This window comes from Hyperolius riggenbachi, chromosome 2 (genome assembly GCF_040937935.1).
Source record: "Hyperolius riggenbachi isolate aHypRig1 chromosome 2, aHypRig1.pri, whole genome shotgun sequence".
Lineage (NCBI taxonomy): Eukaryota > Metazoa > Chordata > Amphibia > Anura > Hyperoliidae > Hyperolius > Hyperolius riggenbachi.
This window is the reverse complement of record NC_090647.1, coordinates 283,419,442-283,440,416: the sequence shown is the minus strand read 5'-3', so window position 1 is coordinate 283,440,416 and position 20,975 is coordinate 283,419,442. Positions and strand designations below refer to the sequence as shown.

The 20,975-nt window shown below is 42.8% G+C and overlaps 1 protein-coding gene across 2 annotated transcripts in view; it reads left to right on the top strand.

Annotated features, from left to right (window-relative positions):
* NHSL3 (NHS like 3) overlaps positions 1 to 19,834 on the top strand; it is a 72,710-nt gene extending 52,876 nt beyond the window's left edge. The window contains exons 3-7 of one of the 2 annotated variants that reach the window (XM_068268857.1): positions 1,607 to 1,653; positions 3,664 to 3,772; positions 5,658 to 5,765; positions 5,962 to 8,766; positions 18,567 to 19,834. In XM_068268857.1, the coding sequence (XP_068124958.1) occupies positions 1,607 to 1,653; positions 3,664 to 3,772; positions 5,658 to 5,765; positions 5,962 to 8,766; positions 18,567 to 18,571 (3,074 nt within the window). In that variant the 3' untranslated portion in view covers positions 18,572 to 19,834. Of the gene's footprint in view, positions 1 to 1,606; positions 1,654 to 3,660; positions 3,773 to 5,657; positions 5,766 to 5,961; positions 8,767 to 18,566 lie in introns of both variants that reach the window. The other variant, XM_068268856.1, reaches the window with a different exon arrangement.
* Positions 19,835 to 20,975: the final 1,141 nt, after the last annotated feature.

Genomic DNA, 20,975 nt, shown 5'->3' with positions numbered 1-20,975 from the left:
ATTAAGAAATCACTTAAATAGGAGCTATCTGACACAGAGAAGTAGACCAAAAGCACCTCAAAAGCTAGACATCATGCCAAGATCCAAAGAAATTCAGGAACAAATGAGAACAAAAGTACTGTAATTGAGATCTATCAGTCTGGTAAAGGTTATAAAGCCATTTCTAAAGCTTTGGGACTCCAGCGAACCACAGTGAGAGCCATTATCCACAAATGGCAAAAACATGGAACAGTGATGAACCTTCCCAGGAGTGGCCGGCCGACCAAAATTACCCCAAGAGCGCAGAGAAAACTCATCCGAGAGGCCACAAAAGACCCCAGGACAACATCTAATGAACTGCAGGCCTCACTTGCCTCAATTAAGGTCAGTGTTCATGACTCCACCATAAGAAAGAGACTGGGCAAAAACAGGCTGCATGGCAGATATCCAAGGTGCAAACCACTTTTAAGCAAAAAGAACATTAAGGCTCATCTCAATTTTGATAAAAAACATCTCAATGATTGCCAAGACTTTTGGGAAAATACCTTGTGGACCGACGAGGCAAAAGTTGAACTTTTTGGAGGGTGTGTGTCCCGTTACATCTGGCGTAGAAGTAACACAGCATTTCAGCAAAAGAACATCATACCAACAGTAAAATATGGTGGTGGTAGTGTGATGGTCTGGGGTTGTTTTGCTGCTTCAGGACCTGGAAGGCTTGCTGTGATAGATGGAACCAGGAATTCTACTGTCTACCAAAAAATCCTGAAGGAGAATGTCCGGCCATCTGTTCGTCAACTCAAGCTGAAGCGATCTTGGGTGCTGCAGCAGGACAATGACCCAAAACACACCAGCAAATCCACCTCTGAATGGCTGAAGAAAAACAAAATGAAGACTTTGGAGTGGCCTAGTCAAAGTCCTGACCTGAATCCTATTGAGATGTTGTGGCACGACCTTAAAAAGGCGGTTCATGCTAGAAAACCCTCAAATAAAGCTGAATTACAACAATTCTGCAAAGATGAGTGGGCCAAAATTCCTCCAGAGCGCTGTAAAAGACTCGTTGCAAGTTATCGCAAACATTTGATTGCAGTTATTGCTGCTAAGGGTGGCCCAACCAGTTATTGGGTTCAGGGGGCAATCACTTTTTCACACAAGGCCATGTAGGTTTTGAGGTTTTTTTCTCACTAAATAATAAAAACCATCATTTAAAACTGCATTTTGTGTTCAATTGTGTTATCTTTGACTAATAGTTAACGGTTTTTGATGAGCAGAAACATTTTAGTGTGACAAACATGCAAAAGAATAAGAAATGATGAAGGGGGCAAATCGTTTTTCACACCACTGTAAAATAAAAAGCAGTTTGAATAAAATGCAATGATAGCTTTTAGGGCAAGATAAACTACACTTTGGAAACTTGTAATTTGTAAATAGACAATATTACTTATGCACAAAAGCAAATATGATAACTGTATGAGTGATAAAAAGTAGAAAAACACATTCTTATTGAATGTTATGTCAGAGTTTCAGACCACTTTAAGAGCTTGCAAATTTAGGATTGTAGCTATTCATTTTTTATGTTTATATTATTTATACACATATTTAATTTTCTTTCAACTTTATCTTACCACAGAAAAACAGAACAAACTTCCTTCCGATGAAGAGAACAACAGCACCGTGGTAAGCATCAACTTATGCCATCGGCCTTAAAGGAGTTATCAGGCAAATCGGCCAAAAAAAGCTTTACTCACCTGGGGCTTTCTCCAGCCCCTAGCAGCAGACTGTCCTACGCCGACCGCTCCGCTCTGCGCCGCCGTCCCAGTCTCCGTGCTTGGCGCGGAAGCCGACCCCGAAGTTTTCCGCACTGCACCTGCGTGAACCGCCGCAGAACTACTGCGCCTGCGCAGTAAGACGCGTACAACGTGGGCTTGATTGATAACTGACCATTACTTTTTTATGCCACATGGTCTTGTGCAGGCATTATAGTTACAGATTCCCAGGAGCTACTAAATAGAGGAGGGCATACCTCAGTATGGGCTTAACATCTACAAAAGCCATATACTGTATATACTTGTATGTACACCGACCCGTGTATAAGCCAAGGTACCCACTTTTCTTTCAGAAACCAGCAAAAAGTGATTTACTTGCATGTAAGCGATAGACTCCTTCATAGTATAAATATCCAGATGTGCCCCCTGTATTAGGCATCCTCTGTAGCCAGCTGCGTCCTTCTGTCATGCACTGTTAATTGGATGTGTATATCAGGGAAAAATAAGATCCTCCGGGGCATATTTATCAAAACAAGTGGAGAGAAACTGATGCAAAAAAACTGATGCAAAATACATACCGTTGTTCAAAGCAACCACTTGGACTTCAGCTGTTTAAAGTGACACTGAAGCGGAAAAACTCATGATATAATGAATTGGTTGCGTAATACGGATAATTGATAGAACATTAGTAGCAAAGAAAATAGTGTAATTTTTAGTTTCAGGTATATAGCTTTTTTTTTTATAACATTGCATCATTCTCTAATAATTGCAGTTTCCACAATGCACTTAGCATTTCAAATGATTTCACAGAGCAAGCAGGTGATCCTTTGAACTTTTCTCTGCAGAAAAAAACCCATAAACAAAGAAGAAACAATGGGAGACAGTTGAGATAAGAGCTTCAAATGACAGTGCTGTCCATAACTTTAAAAAAGTTGCAGAGCTCACAGAAGCTCTTTTGCATAGATAACAACTGAAGTTTCTTAAAGAGACACTGAAGCGAAAAAAAAATTATGATATTATGATTTGTATGTGTAGTACAGCTAAGAAAAAAAACATTAAGATCAGATACATCAGTGTAATTGTTTCCAGTACAGGAAGAGTTGAGAAACTCCAGTTGTTATCTCTATGCAAAAAAGCTATTAAGCTCTCCCACTAACTTAGTCCTGGAGAGGGCTGTTATCTGACTTTTATTATCTCAACTGTTCCTGGACTATTTACTTTTCCTCTGCTAGAGGAGAGGTCATTAGTTCACAGACTGCTCTGAAAGAATCATTTTGAATGCTGAGTGTTGTGTAATCTGCACATATTATAGAATAATGCAATGTTAGAAAAAACACTATATACCTGAAAATAAAAATATGAGAATATTTTCTTTGCTGCTAATCTTCTAGTAATTATTCATAGTACACAACCAATTCATTATAGCATATATTTTTTTTCGCTTCAGTGTCTCTTTAACTCTTCCTGTACTGGAAACAATATGAGACTCATCTGTGCTAATAATGTTTTATTTCTTAGCTGTACTACACATGCAAATCATTATATCATAAGTTTATTTTCACTTCAGATTCCCTTTAACAAAACAAGGAATCTGGCTGCTCTAGTTTTCTCTGCACATGCTTTGATAATCTGGCCCTCTGAGTGTTTCAGTATTTTTAAAGAAGAGACAGAGGCGATGGTGTGGAGGAAACATTACACAGTACTGGAATTTTTACAGAGCCCAATAAGGAGTATACTGTATTCTGTATAATTTTCATAATGTCTGCTGTATTGTTTTAGTAATAATACCTCCTTTCTTCTTTTCCACTTTCTCACCACAATGTCCAACACACCTGCCATACTACATTCCCCTTTTCACTGTTTAGGTAATCTCACCCCAGTTTTTTCATACCTCCTCTGTTCTGCCATTTTCATCCAGCAGCCTTCAAATGATGTCACAGAGGAATCTTTCCGTACTCGCTCTCTTTCCTGCTCGACAGAGAATACAGATGATGCAATGTCTGTTCGGTCAGAGATGATCCAACGGAAAGGTTAGAGGGCCACTATTATAATGCAAACATGTGTAAAGTGTGGCATTGGAATTCTGTATATATGCTGGACATGTTTTTTTAAGCAGAGAAATAGCTAAGAAACTTCAGATGAATATGTACCGATTCCATGGGTACTAACCTGTATCTGTAGGGGCAATGGACGCATTAAGGGTACATACACACATCCAATTTTGATTGGCAAGTGGTTGGCCAATTTTACTATTACTATCGCTATGTAGTATGGGGGGCCAAAAGGTTTTGAATATAATGAACAGATTGTGTTGATACGTTCTCATACTACATGGAAGTGGTAAAATTAGCCTATCAAAATTGGATGTGTGTACGCAACAGGTGTCTACACACCCTTTCAGTTTTTTCATGTAGTGTCCTGGCAACCACTAAAACTGGTAAGATCACATGTGAACATAATGTTGCGTTCCTGGGAATGAGCAAGGTCCTTTCCCACCTGCATGTACATAAAGCCTCACAATTGGCTGGAAAAGCTGGCCATCAAATTACAGAGCCACTTGGCTTTCTGCATGTTGGGAGTATTTTCATCATCACAACCTCTTAGTACATGTGTGCTAAATACCAGTGTCCTTTAAAGTGCAACTTTAGCTAAACAGCTAAATATGCAGTAACACTTCATGTAAATTAACTCATTTTACTCACTTAGCTATTTGCTTATTCCTTCAATGACTTTTTTTTTTCTCCCAACCGATTAGATTCATGAGACTTATTTGGCAAATATAATATTAAATACGTTTTTAATAGAATGAGTCATGCAAAGCAGGGAATTCACATTAATTTGCAGTAGTATACATTGTATAAGCAAATACATAGCAGATCTGGTAGTAAAAGTCTGACGTAGAAAACAGTCATAAATAACAGTTGATAAAAGTACAGGGTCACAGTTATGTAAAGACTATTGCTTTTCATATATCACTTGCCCTCCAGCCTGCTCCAGCATATCATCACCACATTGGTGATGCACTCTTTGTTTTTCCTTCTGCTTGTAAATTGCCTTAAAGAGGAACTTCACTGAAAATAATGTAATAAAAAAGTGCTTCATTTTTACAATAATCATGTATAAATAATTTAGTCAGTGTTTGCCCATTGTAAAATCTTTTAAATCCCTGATTTACATTCTGACATTTATTACATGGTGACATTTTTACTGCTGGCAGGTGATGTAGCTGCTGCATGCTTTTTTGGCAGTTGGAAACAGCTCTAAACAGCTATTTCCCACAATGCAGCAAGGTTCACAGACAGGAAACTGCCAGGAGTACCACGGTACTCAGAGTTTCTTGTGGGAGGGGTTTCACCACAATATCAGTCATACAGCGCCCCCTGATGGTCTGTTTGTGAAAAGGAATAGATTTCTCATGTAAAAGGGAGTATCAGCTACTGATTGGGATAAAGTTCAATTCTTGGTCGGAGTTTCTCTTTAACTCATTCCCTACTGGTTGTTAGGGACAAGGTTGCTGCACAGGACTATGCAGTATAGTCATTTGTTTCACAGTTTTGCCATTATCACTCCATGAGGGATATTTATCAGTCTGGTTATAGGCTGCCTCCTGAAGATAGTAGGGGATACTGTAAAATAATTGCAGAGCATCTCCATTCATAAATCAGTCCCTCCCCAAGGCAAAGTGTCGGAAAATAAGAATTGTAGTTGATCATTTCTTACTCCGCCTGTTCCCATATCTGTAACTATTCCATTGCAGAGGTTTGCTGAGTTGAAGCATTGAATTGCCTGAGTGTGAAGTTTCTGGAAAAGAAACCAGTTGTTACATGTACAGCAGCTTGAGTTGCGCCGGCTCATATTGCAGTGTAAATGTGCTTGATTAGTGTCACCCACCAGATTTGTGATTTATTTTGGCAGGATCCACATTTAGGCCCCACGACTCGCCATCAAGCAAACCAGGAAAACGGCGAAGGGAGAAGAGAGCCACTGTTGTTGGAGTCCCACAGCACATTGCAGCAGAACTAGGTAAATAAACCAAAATGCTGAAAGTTTTTAAATAAAAAGAGATGACATCAATGTGTGGTTTTGAAAAATAAATGTGGATATGTACTGTGGGGGCATTATATATTAATTCATGGTGATCAGACATTTCTTTGGAATATTATTAAAAAACATGTCAATTGACAAACACGACTTGTGATACTTCCCTTTTTGTGTTTAGGTCTCCATACTCCTCCCTCACATCGTGGCATCCGTGAGTTGTTTGGCAAAGCAGAGAGTCAACAAAGTGACATGGCACCTGCTGTTCTAAAAGCAAATGGGATCCATCGAGAAGAGGAATATGTTGTTATTCCTACAGTGGACGGCATGTCTGGTGAAGCGTCCCATGATGGAGCTCACATTTCATTGGCTGCTTTAGAGCAAGCTGCATTGAAACGACACATAGATAAAGTGTACCAAGATGACAGCTGTATAAGTTGGAAGACTACCCACAAGATATCCCCGTTAATTCGCCCAAAGTCTGTTGCTGTCCCTGGGATGACTACACATTCACTCCAGAGTGACCCAGTCAGTCCTGTCATGTCCATATCACCCCAAGGAACCTACATGTCTAAAATCATTCCAAATGCAGTGCTTCCTCCTTTAGTTGATGTAGTTGCCTTGTCTCAATCCAGTGTTCGAACTCTAAGCCGATGTAGTCTTGCTTCAGCCAGTCCTGGTTCTATTCGTGGCTCACTGCATCGGGGGAGAGGTATGTCTGGCTCCAGTGAAACATGGAGCCGTTCACAGTCCACAGAGACCATAGTATCAGACTCTTCCACAATATCTTCTCAAGGGGGTGAGAATAACCTGGAAGTAGGTGAAAAACTTGAATCTGGACTGAGCACCGGACGGGCATCTCCAGCCCCCAGCACAGGCACCCAAGATGGATCTGATGTTGCAAGTCTGTGTAGCGGACGGTCTTCTGTACGTAGTGTTTCATTACGAAAAAGTAAAAAAGCCCCACCACCTCCTAAAAGAACCTACTCCTTGCAACAACAAAGAGAAATGGGACTTCCTCCCAGGCCAGAGAAAAAGCCTTCAGCCAAGAATAGCAGTGCCCGGGATCCTTGGATACTACGCACAGAAAAAGGAACTGAAAGTGATGTGTTTTTACCATCTATTGCTGACCCAAAATTAAGCTCTCCTACCCGGTCAGATAGAACATTATCTCCATCCAGTGGTTACTCTAGTCAGAGTGGTACACCTACATTGCCTGTCCGAAGCCTACATGAGTCCCCAGGTTCTCGAAGGAGAACCCCACCAAAGCCAGAGAGAGCTAGCTTAAAATCAGGATCAAGCATTACTGGGAGCTCTTCACCTCCTGCTGAAAGCAATTCCATAGTTCTTGCCATTCCCCATAAAGCTGGTTCTTCATTGGGAGACCAAGAGATGCAAGATATAATTCCCCCACATCCAAATGTACCAGCCCCTACATGTCCACCACCTATTGATACCACAGACTTTGTGAAGACACCAGTGAGAACGCCACAGCCTTCTCCTCCTCCATCTCATCACCCCACACCCCCACCTGTACGAAAGTCTGAGTCAGATGCTGAGGTGATAGTCCCAACATTGGAAGAGACTACACAGAAAGAATCTCTGTGGCCACCTCCTCCTCCTGAGGTTCCTGATGTCCAGGACTTATCCATGGCAGATTTTCCTCCCCCTGAAGAGGAACTCTTTTTGCCTCCACCACCATCTTTAGAAACAGTAAGTGCTAGTGTCATAGATTTGAACTCAGTAACTGACTCCAACAAGGATAAAAATGAGGTGACTGAAGAAAATGTAACAATGTTAATCTCAAAGGATGACAAGCCTTTGGACATTGTTGAACCCCAGACCAGTTCTGTGCCTTTAACAAATAAGGAACCACTAGTTGCAGTTGTAAATTCAGAAATACCAGCTACTTCTGTGCCCATTTCTGACAAAAACATTAAAGAACCTGGCGTGCCTCCCCTTATGGATGCTGTTGGTTTGCCCTCTTGTCCAAATAATTCTGGAGAAACTTTGATTCCAGTAATAGCATACAAGCCACATTTTACCACATTATCTGAAGCTACTGAATCTAAAAAAACACTTGAAGATACTGTGCCACAAGACACTACTGACAATCAGTCTGTAAGCCAGATGGTACCTAAGGTTACCTCTGACAGTTCTGCAGCCACTTCAGTACCTTCTCCGGTGGCCTCCACTGCAGCTGCACCTGCAGTGCTATCACCTGTTGTTAACACTAGCTCAATCCTCCCACCTGCGGCAGGGTCTACTTATATAGTGTCAAATGCATGGAAGCCAGTCAGTGCCCCAGTTTCTAGAAAGCTGTCGAACAATCAAGGTGTGGTGGCTCAACCAAAAGAAGATGCAAGTTTACCTATAGTAACACCATCTTTGCTGCAAATGGTTCGTTTGCGATCTGTGCAAGCCAGAGGTCCACAAACTCCATTCTCTCAATTCCCACCTGGAATTGTAGCACCACAAAAACCTATGCGCAAATCCCTGTCAAACAGATCCTCTCAAGGATCGGAGTCATCCCAAGGAGACAGTCCCACACCTACACCCCCTTCTCCTACCTCACAAAAACAACCTGAATCCCCATCGGCATACAGATCACCAGCCTCTGCAGCAAGTTTTGTATTCGCCAGAGGATCCAAAAAGTTTGTGTTTGAGCCTCATGCATCACAAGACGTGGATTCCTCTCTGAAAAAAGAAACGGCCGCAGAACTTAAATCACAGGGTGGGCCACGCAGCCCAGATGGGAAACCGCCAATACAGAGAAAACCAAGCAAAATCCCTCCACCTGTAGCAAGGAAACCTTCTGTAGGAATACCCCGGACTCCCACAAGCCCTTCAAGTGCTACAGCGGGCATAAATGCCAGTGTATTCACACCACAAAATACAGTATCTGCTGTATCATTGTCTGGGACTGGTGCAAATGGAACACTGGAAAACCATGAGCAGCAGCAACAGAAAAGCTCATTGGAACAAGGTAGGTTAACTTTCTTCTCATAGTTTTAGGATCCGGTTATAAATAGTTTTACTTATTCCGGTCGCTGACAACTTTACCTTCTGTGTTCTACAGCAGTGTTTCTCAACTTTTTCGAGCCAAGTACCCCCTATCGCAATTCAGTTTGAGCCAATTACCCCCTACCAAGTGCTGCGCGCACGTGTGTGTGCGTGCGTGTGTGTGTGTGTGTGTGTGTGTGCGTGCGTGTGTGTGTGTGCGTGCGTGTGTATACACCCCCCAGGTATTGGTGCCCCCAGTATAGATAGCGAGGTATAGGTGCCTGCTCCAGTATAGGTGCCCTCAGTATAGCTAGGTATAGGTGGCCCCAGTATAGCTAGGTATAAGTGCCCCCCAGGATAGGTGGCCCCAGTATAGCTAGGAATAGGTGCCCTCAGTATAGCAAGGTATAGGTGCCCTCAGTATAGCAAGGTATAGGTGGGTCCAGTATAGCTAGGTATAGGTTCCCCCAGGTATAGGTGCCTTCAGTATAGCTAAGTATAGGTGGCCAAAGTATAGCTAGGTATAGGTGCCCCCAGTTCAGCTAGGTATGGGTGCCCCTAGTATAGCCAGGCATGGGTGCCTCCAGTATAGATATGTATAGGTGCCCCCAAATACAGCTAGGTGTGGGTACCCCCCAGTATAGCCAGGCATGGGTGCCCCAAGTACAGCCAGGAGGGGGACGCAGCGCATGAGGGGAGCGATGCCCACACATAGCGGCAGGGAGGGGGGTCCACCCCCTCCCTCCCTCCCTCACCTGGGCTCCCCCATCAGCGCTTTCCCCCCTCCGACACATTACAGCGGCATGGTGAAAGGAACGCAAACTTCTGCGTTCCACGCGGGAGGTCCGATCTTCTTTGAGCCTGACGCAACTTCCTGATAAACAGGAAGCAGCGTCATCGCTAACAGAGAAGAATCTCCAGCGTGGAACGCTGAAGTAAGTCCACGTTCCTTTTACCATGCCGCCGGTGTTAATGTGTCGGAGGGGGGAAGCGCTGACGGGGGAGCCCAGGTGAGGGAGGGGGGAGTGGACCCCCTCCCCGCCGCTATGTGTGGGCATGCTCCCCCGTTTTGCACTGAGTCACCCTCCTGGCTGCGTACCCCCGGCTGGGGTCTCGCGTACCCCCTGGGGTCCGCGAACCACGTGTTGAGAAACACTGTTCTACAGTACAATGTTCAACTGTTCATGTCCTAGGATACTTTACATTTTATGAACTATGACATTCTTGCTAGAAGCTAGGGACCTATGACTTGTATGTACAAAGCTTTGTCCGACTGGTTACGTTAGCAGTGGAGTAGTTTGGATATATTCACACATATGCTTTTATGCATGTAGAAACCTGATTTTAAAATGAACACATACAAATATATGCAGAGTTTAAAGTGTACCAGAGATCATGACATACAAAGAATCGATACTTACCCAGGGCTACCTCCAGCCCCATAAACATGTGTGAGTCCCTCGCTGTCTTCCCGTGGTCTGCCGTTTAGCGGCAATCAGCCCCGGTAACTGGCTCAGTTGGGTCCAGTCTGGGTCTTTTGTGCATGCGCAGACTTCCTACACATTAATTTAATTTCCTACGCAGTTTTGCATTGACCTTAGCTTAACAACACCATGCAATAATATTCCTATGGCGACGGGTCCCATTGGAGTAACACATAGCATGCAGTGCATTTACAGTGCAACATGTGCATTTACAGTGGCAGTGAGGCAGGCTTTCATTGCACTGTACAGTAAAGTAGTATTATCTGGCCGCACTCCCCTAGTCGTATGTAAGGTGCAACTATCCAGCCACCAGAGCACCAGGTGGCAATCGACAATTTGTATAGCAGAAGGAACAGCACACTCAGTAATATGTTGCAAAGCTTTAAGCCCATTTAATGCAAAAATTTTTTTCCATAAATGCACTTTGTGTACAACATGGACCAGCAACTTGCAGTAGATAGGTGCCAAAGACACCCAAAGTCCATCAAATGCCTGCTGGCTGACTTGTATAAAAAGTCTGTGAGGGAGTAGAGTCCAAGATCCACACTTCCCAGAGAAAATGTGTGACAGACACTGGCCTAATGCTGTTTCAGGCAGCAGCCTGTCTTCAAGCCGATAAATGTGCACAAGAAGCGCTTTGTTTTGCAAAATATTACTGAGTGTGCCGATCCTTCTGCTATACAAATTTTAATTGCACTGTATGCCGCACTGTATGGTCGCAGTGCAACATTATGGCATGATGTGACTTTTTTGCTAGGCAATTTGCATGGTGTAAAAGGAGCCTACAGGTATTCTTTATGAATGCAGTTGTTGAGCCGGTCAAGCAAGTGTGACCATATTGCTACCAAATTAGACGAGTAGAGATCAGTGTTTTTTTCCTCCTAATGGTATTATTTTGTTTCACGGGAACCAGAGTCTCAACTGGAGCTTTGCAATAGGAGAAAAAGCATTAGGAACTGCTGATTCATTTGACAGTTTGATCAATTGTGAATCTCATTAGCACATGCAAAAGTACATTTGGGTAAACAGAGTTTACCTTACACTGATTTAGTTTTCTGTAGAATGGAAAAAATACAGTGTGTGTGTGTGTGTGTGTGTGTGTGTGTGTGTGTGTGTGTGTGCGTGTGTGCGTGCGTGCGTGCGTGCGTGCGTGCGTGCGTGCACAACACTAGAGTCTAGACTAGATTTCACAACATCCCTGTAGAAAGCACAAGTCCTGCAGTTCACTGGAAGATGGTGGTAAGCTGTTCAGGCTTTAAAGGACTCAGACAGGGATCACATGTGGGGGAATTGCATACGGTTTTTCTAGCATGTAGAACTGCTCCAGATATGACAGCCCATATTAAAGGACAACTGTAGCAAGAGGTATATAGAGGCTACCATATTTATTTATTTCCTTTTAAGCAATACCAGTTGTCTGGCTGTCCTGCTGATCCTCTGCCTCCAATACTTTTAGCCATAGACCCTGAACAAGAATGCAGCAGATCAGATGTTTCTGACATTTTCAGATCTGACACGATTAGCTGCATGCTTGTTTCTGGTGTGATTTATGGTAGGAACACACATGGAAAACACATCTGTGATTCTGCCTAGTGTGTTCCTACCCTCAGACACTACTGCAGCCAAATAGGCAGGAATGCCAGGCAACTGGTATTGTTTGAACGGAATTAAATATGGAAGCCTCCATTTACCTCTCACTTGAGTTGCCCTTAAAAATGAAATAAATATGGCAGCCTCCATTTACCTCTCACTTTAATTGCCCTTTAAAAGGAAATAAATATGGCAGCCTCCACATACCTCTCGCTACAGCTCGATGGGCTGGCTCGCATTAGTGCAGTTCACGCCTGCATGAAAAATTGCCACATGCACTATTTTTTCCACACAATGCATGAGATTCCCTTTGCAGAAAGTTAGCTGACTGTTGGCAGATGCATGCAGAAACCACACACTAAAAATAAAAATCATCGGATGTGTGATTCATGCCTTAAGATTCATACACACATGCAATTTTGATTGGCCAGTTTTACCACTTCCACGGTCTGGGAGCTTACCTTCACAATCTATTCACAATGTTCAAAATCTGTTGGTCCTCACACTACATGGAAGTGATAAGTTTGGCCAATCAAAATTGGATGTGTGTACACACCCTTTGGGTGCCCTTACACATCAATTTTCCAATTTGATTTTCCTGCAGATTCAATCACTCTGAATGAGATGGGAATCAATTCCTTTAAATGTTCACTCGAATTTCGATCAGTCAGGACGTAAAATCTAGGTCTATCAGAAGTGTGGCAGGAGCAGCAGTAGACTGATGGCCCCTAGCATTGTACTGCATCAAACAGTTTGATTGTTTTTAAATAGATTCCCTGCTGGAATCTATTAAAAATGTATGTGCTGTGTGTTGTAGAAATCAACCCCTGAAACCTTTCCTTTTTGAAAGGAACATTAGGTGGGAATCTATATGTATATGGCCAGCTTTAAGGTGCCCATACACTCGTCAGATTGGCAGCAGATAGATAAGAAATGCATCTGATGATCTATCTGATGCGTTTTTAGAACATTTTTTACCAGGATAGAATTCCAATAGATTTCAGTTTGAAATCTATTGAAATTCGATCTGATGGCATTTTTTTGCCATCAGATTTCCATTAAGGCCAATGCAAACTGATAAGCAATCTCATCAGATCGACCTAAATTTTCCATCCTGCCTGGTCGATGGAAATCCATCGAAATCGGCCATCGATCGGTCGATTAGCCAACCGATTTGCAAACGATCGATCGGGATCGATCGGTCGGCCAAAAAATCGGCTGAGTGTATGGGCCCCTTTAGGCCTCTTTCAGACAGGCAACTGAAAGGTGGTGAATTTACTTCCTGTCAGCTGCTCTCCTGCGCTGGCTGGGTGCTTGCTAGCACTTGATACCAGCACTACATAGGTGCCCCCTCCCTTATGGTGGCCACTAATGATATAATTTACTGAACAGTCGATTACGAACGATTCTTTGTATGAACAATCGTAAATGATAATTTGGGAACACTAATGGACAAAAATCTCCTAACCAATCCGATCAGATTGATGGGGCTGAGCTGAAATTCAGATAGATTTCATGAATATGCTTGGACTGTTTAGGAGATATTTGTCCATTAGTGGTCTCACACGATCGTTCATACGAAGAACCGTTCTTAATCAATCGTTCAGCAAATTGTATCATTAGAAGCCACCTTTAGAGTCAGATCTGAGCGCAGCCACAGCCATGCTCAGAATTGACATGTCGCGGTCCTCTGCCGCCAGGTAATACCACCACGTGTCAGCGCTGGACACGCATGGTGTTACAAACACTGCAATTTGGCTGCAATTAAATTGTACGGGCAGGCGGGATGCTGAATTGCTCAACAAGCATGCAGTTCAGTCTCCCATCTGAAAGAGGCCTTAGGCTTTTATGCATACGTGCACAGCTCCAGGCGAGCAAAGCTACAAAATGGATGTTTTAACTTCAAAAGTTCAGTTCTAAAGGCAGTACACTAGTCAAAATAATTGCCTTGAAAATGCCTTGTTCAGTTTTGGTTTTAGCTGTGCTTTAATGAAATTGAATTTGTACATGAATTGCTGCTTGGAGTTCAAAGTCCATTGTTTGTTTCTTGATAATGCTGCAGAATTTTCTAAATGTCACACCTTTAACAAGCATGTATTCCATGGCTAATAGTATTCTCTAGCCATGGAAACACTGTTCAATGAATGAACAGGTGTTCTAACTCCACCTAATGCATGCTTGTTAAAGGTGTGACATTTAGAAAAAGCTGTGGCCAAAAGGCTATCTTGACATCCAGGCAGTTGGCAATTTAGAAGACAATAAGCATAAGGGCTTGTTCACACTGAGGGCTGGAACCCACTAGAGCGATTTTTTGAGTGTTTAGCCTACTTTGGTTCCTGGACGTAGAAACTACGTCCAGGAACCATGCGCGCTACCGCTGCCGATCGCACACGTGCGCTCCCGGGCCCGCGGTTCGTTAGCCAGGCAATCAATGAATCGGGCTATGGTGCCCGTTCACTGATTCCTCTTCCCCGCTGAAAAAGCGACAGCTTCTCTCAGAAGCTGCCCCTTTTCTGGCCGTTACCTCCCCCATGCATCGCTCTATGCGTGTGTTACCCTTAGAGTGACGTCATGTAAACAAACTCATGGCCGCCATCTTGTGGCCAAAAAGTAATACTACAACTAAAAAAAAATGAAAATCACCACACATTTACATTATAACACTAATGTTTACCTCCCACCCTCCCAAAACTATCCAAATAAAATGTTTAATATAAAAAAAAACCAAAAAAAAAACATTACAATAAAAAAAAAAGAAAAACCCATGTAAATATTTACCTAAGGGTCTAAACTTTTTAAATATCCATGTAAAGATGAAATATTTCTATATTTTTTTTATTTTAAACTTGTAAATAGTGATGGATGCAAAACAGAAAAAATGCACCTTTATTTCCAAATAAAATATTGTCGCCATACATTGTGATAGGGACATAATTTTAACGGTGTAATAACCGGGACATATGGGCAAATACAATACGTGAGTTTTAATTATGAAGGCATGTATTATTTTAAAACTATAATGGCTGAAAACTGAGAAATAATCAATTTTTTCCATTTTTTCTTATTCTTCCTGTTAAAATGCATTTACAGTAAAGTGGCTCTTAGCAAAATGTACCCCCCAAAGAAAGCCTAATTGGTGGGGGAAAAAACAAGATATAGATCAGTTCATTGTGATAAGTAGTGATAAAGTTATAGGCTAATGAATAGGAGGTGAACATTTCTCAAGTGAAAACGACGGAACGCGAATGGGTTAGGGAGCGATTTAAAACGCTAGTGATTTCCCTAAACGCTCAGCTAATGTCAATGGATGGGCCAAACGCCACTTTAGCAAAATCGCAAACGCAGGACATGCAGCATTTTTGAGCCTTAGAGTTTTTGCAAAGTAAAGTATATAAACGCTGACATAATCGCTCATGAATCGCTATACAGAGCTATTTTGCTTGCATTTTTAAATTACTGCACACTGTAAAAAAATTAAAATTAATTGAAAGGACCAATCAGAATTTAAACCGCTAATCCCGAATCGCTACACAATCGCTGGCAAAACGCTTACACTTTTTAAAATCGCTACCAAAATCGCCAGAAAACGCTCATGAAATCGCTTACAAAAAGCTTACAAAATGCATTAAAAACGCTAGCAATTGTGATTAGAGATAGCGCTTTGTAGTGGGTTCCAGGCCTAAGAGCGATTCTGCTTTTTTTTTTTTAGCGCTGGCTATGTTAAAAATCACCTTGAGGCCCCATTCACATTTGCAAAATGCTAGCGCTTTTGCTAGTGTTTTGCTCTGGCGATTTACGCAAAAAAAAATCGCCATGCACACTTGCCGATTTTTCCGCAATTGCGATTAGCGCTTCTATAGCACTAAATATGATCGCCAGGTAATCGCCTGAGAATGGTGCAGGATACAAATTTGCATTTGGCGATTTGCATTAATCGCCCAAGTGAGAACGGGCCCATAGGGTATTATGGCACTAGTGCTTTAAAAAGCGCTAGCATTTGAGCATTTTGCCGAAATCGCTCAGATGTGAACGGGGCCTAAAATCGCTAGTGCAATGTTAGCTTATATGAGTGTTCTCACATAAGCGATGAGCTTTCTATTCAATGGCAAACACAGTTCCTGCACCATTTTCTGAGCATTTGCGATTCAATAGAAAGTATAGAGAAATCGCAAAGCGCTTGAAAAATCCCTTTGAATAGCGATTTCCCAAGCGCTTTAATGAATAAATACAATTTGTATTTATTCATTTTCAGGTCAGAGAGTTCACTTCCTGACTGACGTCAGGAAGTAAAAAAAACATCGCTCCACAAAAGCGCTTAGAAAAGCGATTTTCGACGTGAAAATCGATGGCAAAAGCGCCAACAAAATCACTCTATAAATCGCTCAGTGCTTGTGATAGCACTGGTGATTTATAATGTGAACAAGGCCTTACAGTTTCTCCTGCTTCTGTTGTCCTTCACAATACTTTGGCTATAGAGACATTTGTTAAAAACATTGATCTTGAGAGAGGTTCAGAAATTGTGTATGCTTTCAGGGACAGAGTGGATCTACTAACTATTGGGGGGCTGCTCCATAGCCCACCAGCCTATATGTACTCTGCCATCTTCTCAGTCCCAGCAGCCGCTGAGATGTCACGCATCCTCAGCTGCTGCAATGCATGGTGGAAGATGTAGTCCATTAAAATGACTACATACCTTCCAGCCATCCGGGAGGTATAATCGCATGCATTGCGATGGCTGGGGATAGTGACAAAGATGGCAGAGCCCGTATAGATGGGAGGCTAGGGAGCTGTCCTTGATGGTAAGTAAATGTGTGCTGCTCAACAGGGAAGAACTCCGAATTGATTTCAAGTAGCTACCTACTCGAAATCACTCGGATTTGAAACGTTAATTAACCCCTTTGGCGGTATGATACTTTCTGGATTTTAGGGTCTAAAAGCGGTACAATTCTTTTGCATGTTTTTAGACCCTAAAACCGTGAACAAAATCATGTTGCCAGGGAGTTCTGCAGCAGCTCAGCACTCACCTCCCTGGGATCCAGCGCTGCACTTCTCCTTCCGTCCTCCGGGTGGCACTGTAAGCCTATAGTGAAATTGCCGGCTGTCGTCATGACGACATGCGGCGATTTCACCAGGGGAAGCAGAGCCTCAGAGGAGGGGAAGAAGAATGGCGGCCGACGTCCGGATCCCACGGGAGGTGAGTGAAAAATGCCCGCTGCGGGCATCGCTCTGCATAGACCTCTGGCAGCTACGAGTTCATCTCGGGGTTACTGCTCCTGGCATATTATTTCCACCCCGAGCTGTACTTGTGATAACCGCTAAGGTTAGGGTAGCTGAGGGGGCAGGTGAGGGAAGGTTAACTTACCCATCAGCTTTAATGCACTTCAATTGCGTCCCACGTTGCGTTTGCGTCACTACCACGCTTCCTCCTTGTTATAAGAGGAAGTGTGGTAGTAACAGGACGCAAGTGAAGCGCATTAAAGCGGACGTCAGCATGGGTAAGCTAACCTTCCCTCACTCGCCCCCTCAGGTGCCCTAATTAACGTTTCAAATCCAAGTGATTTTGAATAGGTAGCTACTTGAAATCAATTCGGAGCTCATGTCTGCTGTCAGCACCCCCTTTCCCCCACAAAATGCAAAACCATTTACATACCTTCCTTAGGGAGAAGTTCGCTTGACATTTATTAAATGTTGGTGCTCATATCCCTTTAACTGCCTGTGAATTGATCATGTTTGGCTTCTTATCTGAAGCTTGATCAGTTGATTAGAAGCAAAAGTAAAACTTTATAGAGTAGGTGTCCGTTCAGGGTCATGTACTGCATCAAGCACTACAGAACAATGCAGAGAAGCATTTTGATTGATTTAAATCGGATTTTAGATGAAATCATATCAAAATCACAGATGATTTTATGGTGCATTGATTGCTTCTATTTGAAATAGATAATTTGCCTGTTTCTACTCCTACCACGTTATGACTAGGTTTACTCCACAGATCACGATAGGTAAAGATTTGATACTTACCCAGGGCCTCCTCCAGCCCCATAAACAGGTGTCGGTCCCATGCCGTCCTCCCGCAGTCTGCCCTCCAGCCTCGATCAGCTCTTTTAATTGCTTCAGTCGGGTTCAGTCTGGGTCTTCTGTGCATGTGTGAACCACCCGCACATGCGCAGTAGACCAACACTGAGGCAACTGAGCAAGTTACTGGGGCTGATGGCAGCTGAACAGCAGACTGTGGGAGAATGGCGTGGGACTGACACCTGCTTATGGGGCTGGAGGAGGCCCCAGGTAAGCATTGAATCTTTACATATTGTGATCTCTGGTTACCTACTGTAACTCTTGCTGCTTGTGTGGGCATACGCATCCACTATAGAAATTGGGCCTGTACACTCTGGTTGCGTTTTTGTAATTGCATGCGCTTTTTCAATCGCAAAGCCTGTTTACAAATACAATGAAAATCGTGATGAACTGTACACAGTGGCGTAATGCGATTTTAGAAAGTCGCAGTGACTGCATTGCTTTTTAAGCGATGTGCTTGAAAAATCACTTACATACTTGTGATGTGATTGCACAGACACTACCATAGCTCTATAGAAAGAATGTTGATAGGTACCTTTGTACAGTGCTTGTCAGTTGTTACCACTCCTTGACAATAATGTACCAGTATTTCTTCCTAAGTGGTATTTCAATCTAACGCACTGACTTTTTCTTTCAGCCTAAACCTGTTGTGAAGAAACTAAACGTTCTGATGTCTCAGGGACAGTGATGCTCTACGAGACTCTATACTACTGGATTTCCAAGTTTCACCATAACAGTGTATAGCTTTGGTATTTATGCAACAAATGGTGTTGGTTTTCATCTTAAAAATGGAACTTTTCCACTTTGGACCGCTGTAATATTCAATTTGGAGTGCTGGAGTGCCATCTAGTGGAAATATGAGTTACTACAGCCAGACAATCTTACACTCTTGGAACTGCACCTTTGAAGCTATCAATGAAGCTTTCAATGCACAAAGCTGTATCTTGGTGTAAATTTAACTTATGTGTAATCTGCTAGAGCAGTAAGGATGATTCATAAGTGTAAAAAATGCACATCTTTTGTCTCAGTAGTCTTAACAAAGAAACTATATATACTATTTTTAAACGCTTAGGATTCTGCACAAGACAATGATAGAACTAAGCACTTCCTTCTATAAGGCTGCAGCTGCATTTCCGCACTGTAGTGCTCACACAATCCTTTCAGACTTGGTGCCATTCCAGTTTTCCCTCTGTTTGGAAAAACGAAGACTTCAACATTCTTTTATTATATGTACAGAATATTTCTCAGAACTGTAAACCACCCTATTTCTTAAGAACTGCTGAATCACTAAACTATAGCTACACACTGGGAAAAAACAGATGCTTCTTCAGTGGACAATGTAAAGGGGCCAATATAGTCAGGCTGTATGACAGCAGTATATACGCTTACATTGCAGGAGTCACAATCACTGTCCCTGCCCTTTCTTTGAAAATGGCAGAACTCCTGTATTATGTGGTAAAATGGCATTGCACCAAATGATAAATAGCTGACTATCCAAGTTTTCTGCAGAGGATCCAGTACGGATTCAATCCTCTTGTGTGTTATAGATTAGACTATGCACCTTATGGTTCAGTGTTAAAGCACATATATTCTAATAAGAAAAAACGCTCAATGCACATAGATCAGTGTAACCCGTGTTCCACTGAGCTGATAGGCACATTATATCATTAGGCATGCTCTCATTGCAATTACACTGAATCAGCTAAAGATAACCATATGCATCTATATAAAGAATGTCACTGCTATGCTATATTTTGTATATGGAAATCACCTCACCTGTTAACAGAAAAATGTTCTCCCCCTGGTGGTCTTTATAAGGCTCTGCACATACATACTCCGGCTTCTGATTTACCATGAATCTTACTGTGTAACAGGCTACAAAGGACCAAAAAGCCCTTTCTTGCATTTCTCTTTTTTGATTTGTGATTTCTTTTTAGTTTTCCTCAATGAAAGCACGCCTAGTGCATTTCAATGACAAATCCTATTTTGGAAACACACTACTTTACCAATTTTGTGGGGTCTGCACAGCACCATTTACTGAAGTAGAGCCATAATTTAATTCAGTTCTATGCTCAAAACAATATTTGAGTTTTGATATTCATTCAGTAAAAAGTACCCATTTCTTGTAATACCCTTCAAAGCGTAGTCCTGGCTGGTACAGAGAGGGAACTGGGCCCCATTAGGCTATGCTACATTGCAAAGTGCTGCCAGTAGAACCGTGCGAGTTTGATTACAGAGCAGAATGATGAGCTCATCAGTGAGCTACTGACTTGCACTGTCCAAGCAACAGGCTGGGTAGGAGCCCTTCCCAAGCTGAAGAGGACAAGGCAGATGGTACAAAACCGGGTGTACATGCAGACTTCTGCTGCTTGTGGTTCACAGAACTGGTTGAAGAGTAATCACTTGGCAGTAAGAAATTTAGTCACCTGTGACTTTAGCTGTCTGGCTGCAACTGAACTTTAAAGATGTTCAAAGCAGACCTTTCTTCTGTGCCTGCGTCTAGCTGCACTATACAAGCTTTTCATGACTAGAAGCAAACTCCTCCATAGCAAATGAAAGAGAACCCGAGGTGGGTTTGAAGAATATTATCTGCATACAGAGGCTGGATTTGCCTATACAGCTCAGCCTCTGTTGCTATCCCAAACCCCCCTAAGGTCCCCCTGCACTCTGCAATCCCTCATAAATCACAGCCACGCTGCTGACAAACACCTTGTCAGAGCTGGCTGTGTTTATCTCTATAGTGTCAGTCTGCTGCTCTCCCCGCCTCCTGCAGAACTCCAGTCCCCGCCTGCATCCCTTCCCTCCCTGCTGATTGGAGGGAAGGGACAGGGGCAGGGACCGGAGCTATGCAGGAGGCGGGGGAGCAGCTGAGACTGACATTACAGATGTAAACACAGCCTCACAGCACGGCTGTGATTTATGAGGGATTGCAGAGTGCAGGGGGACCTTAGTGGGGTTTGGGATAGCAACAGAGGCTCGGCTGTATAGGCAGATCCAGCCTCTGTATGCAGATAACATTCTTTAAACACACCTCAGGTTCTCTTGA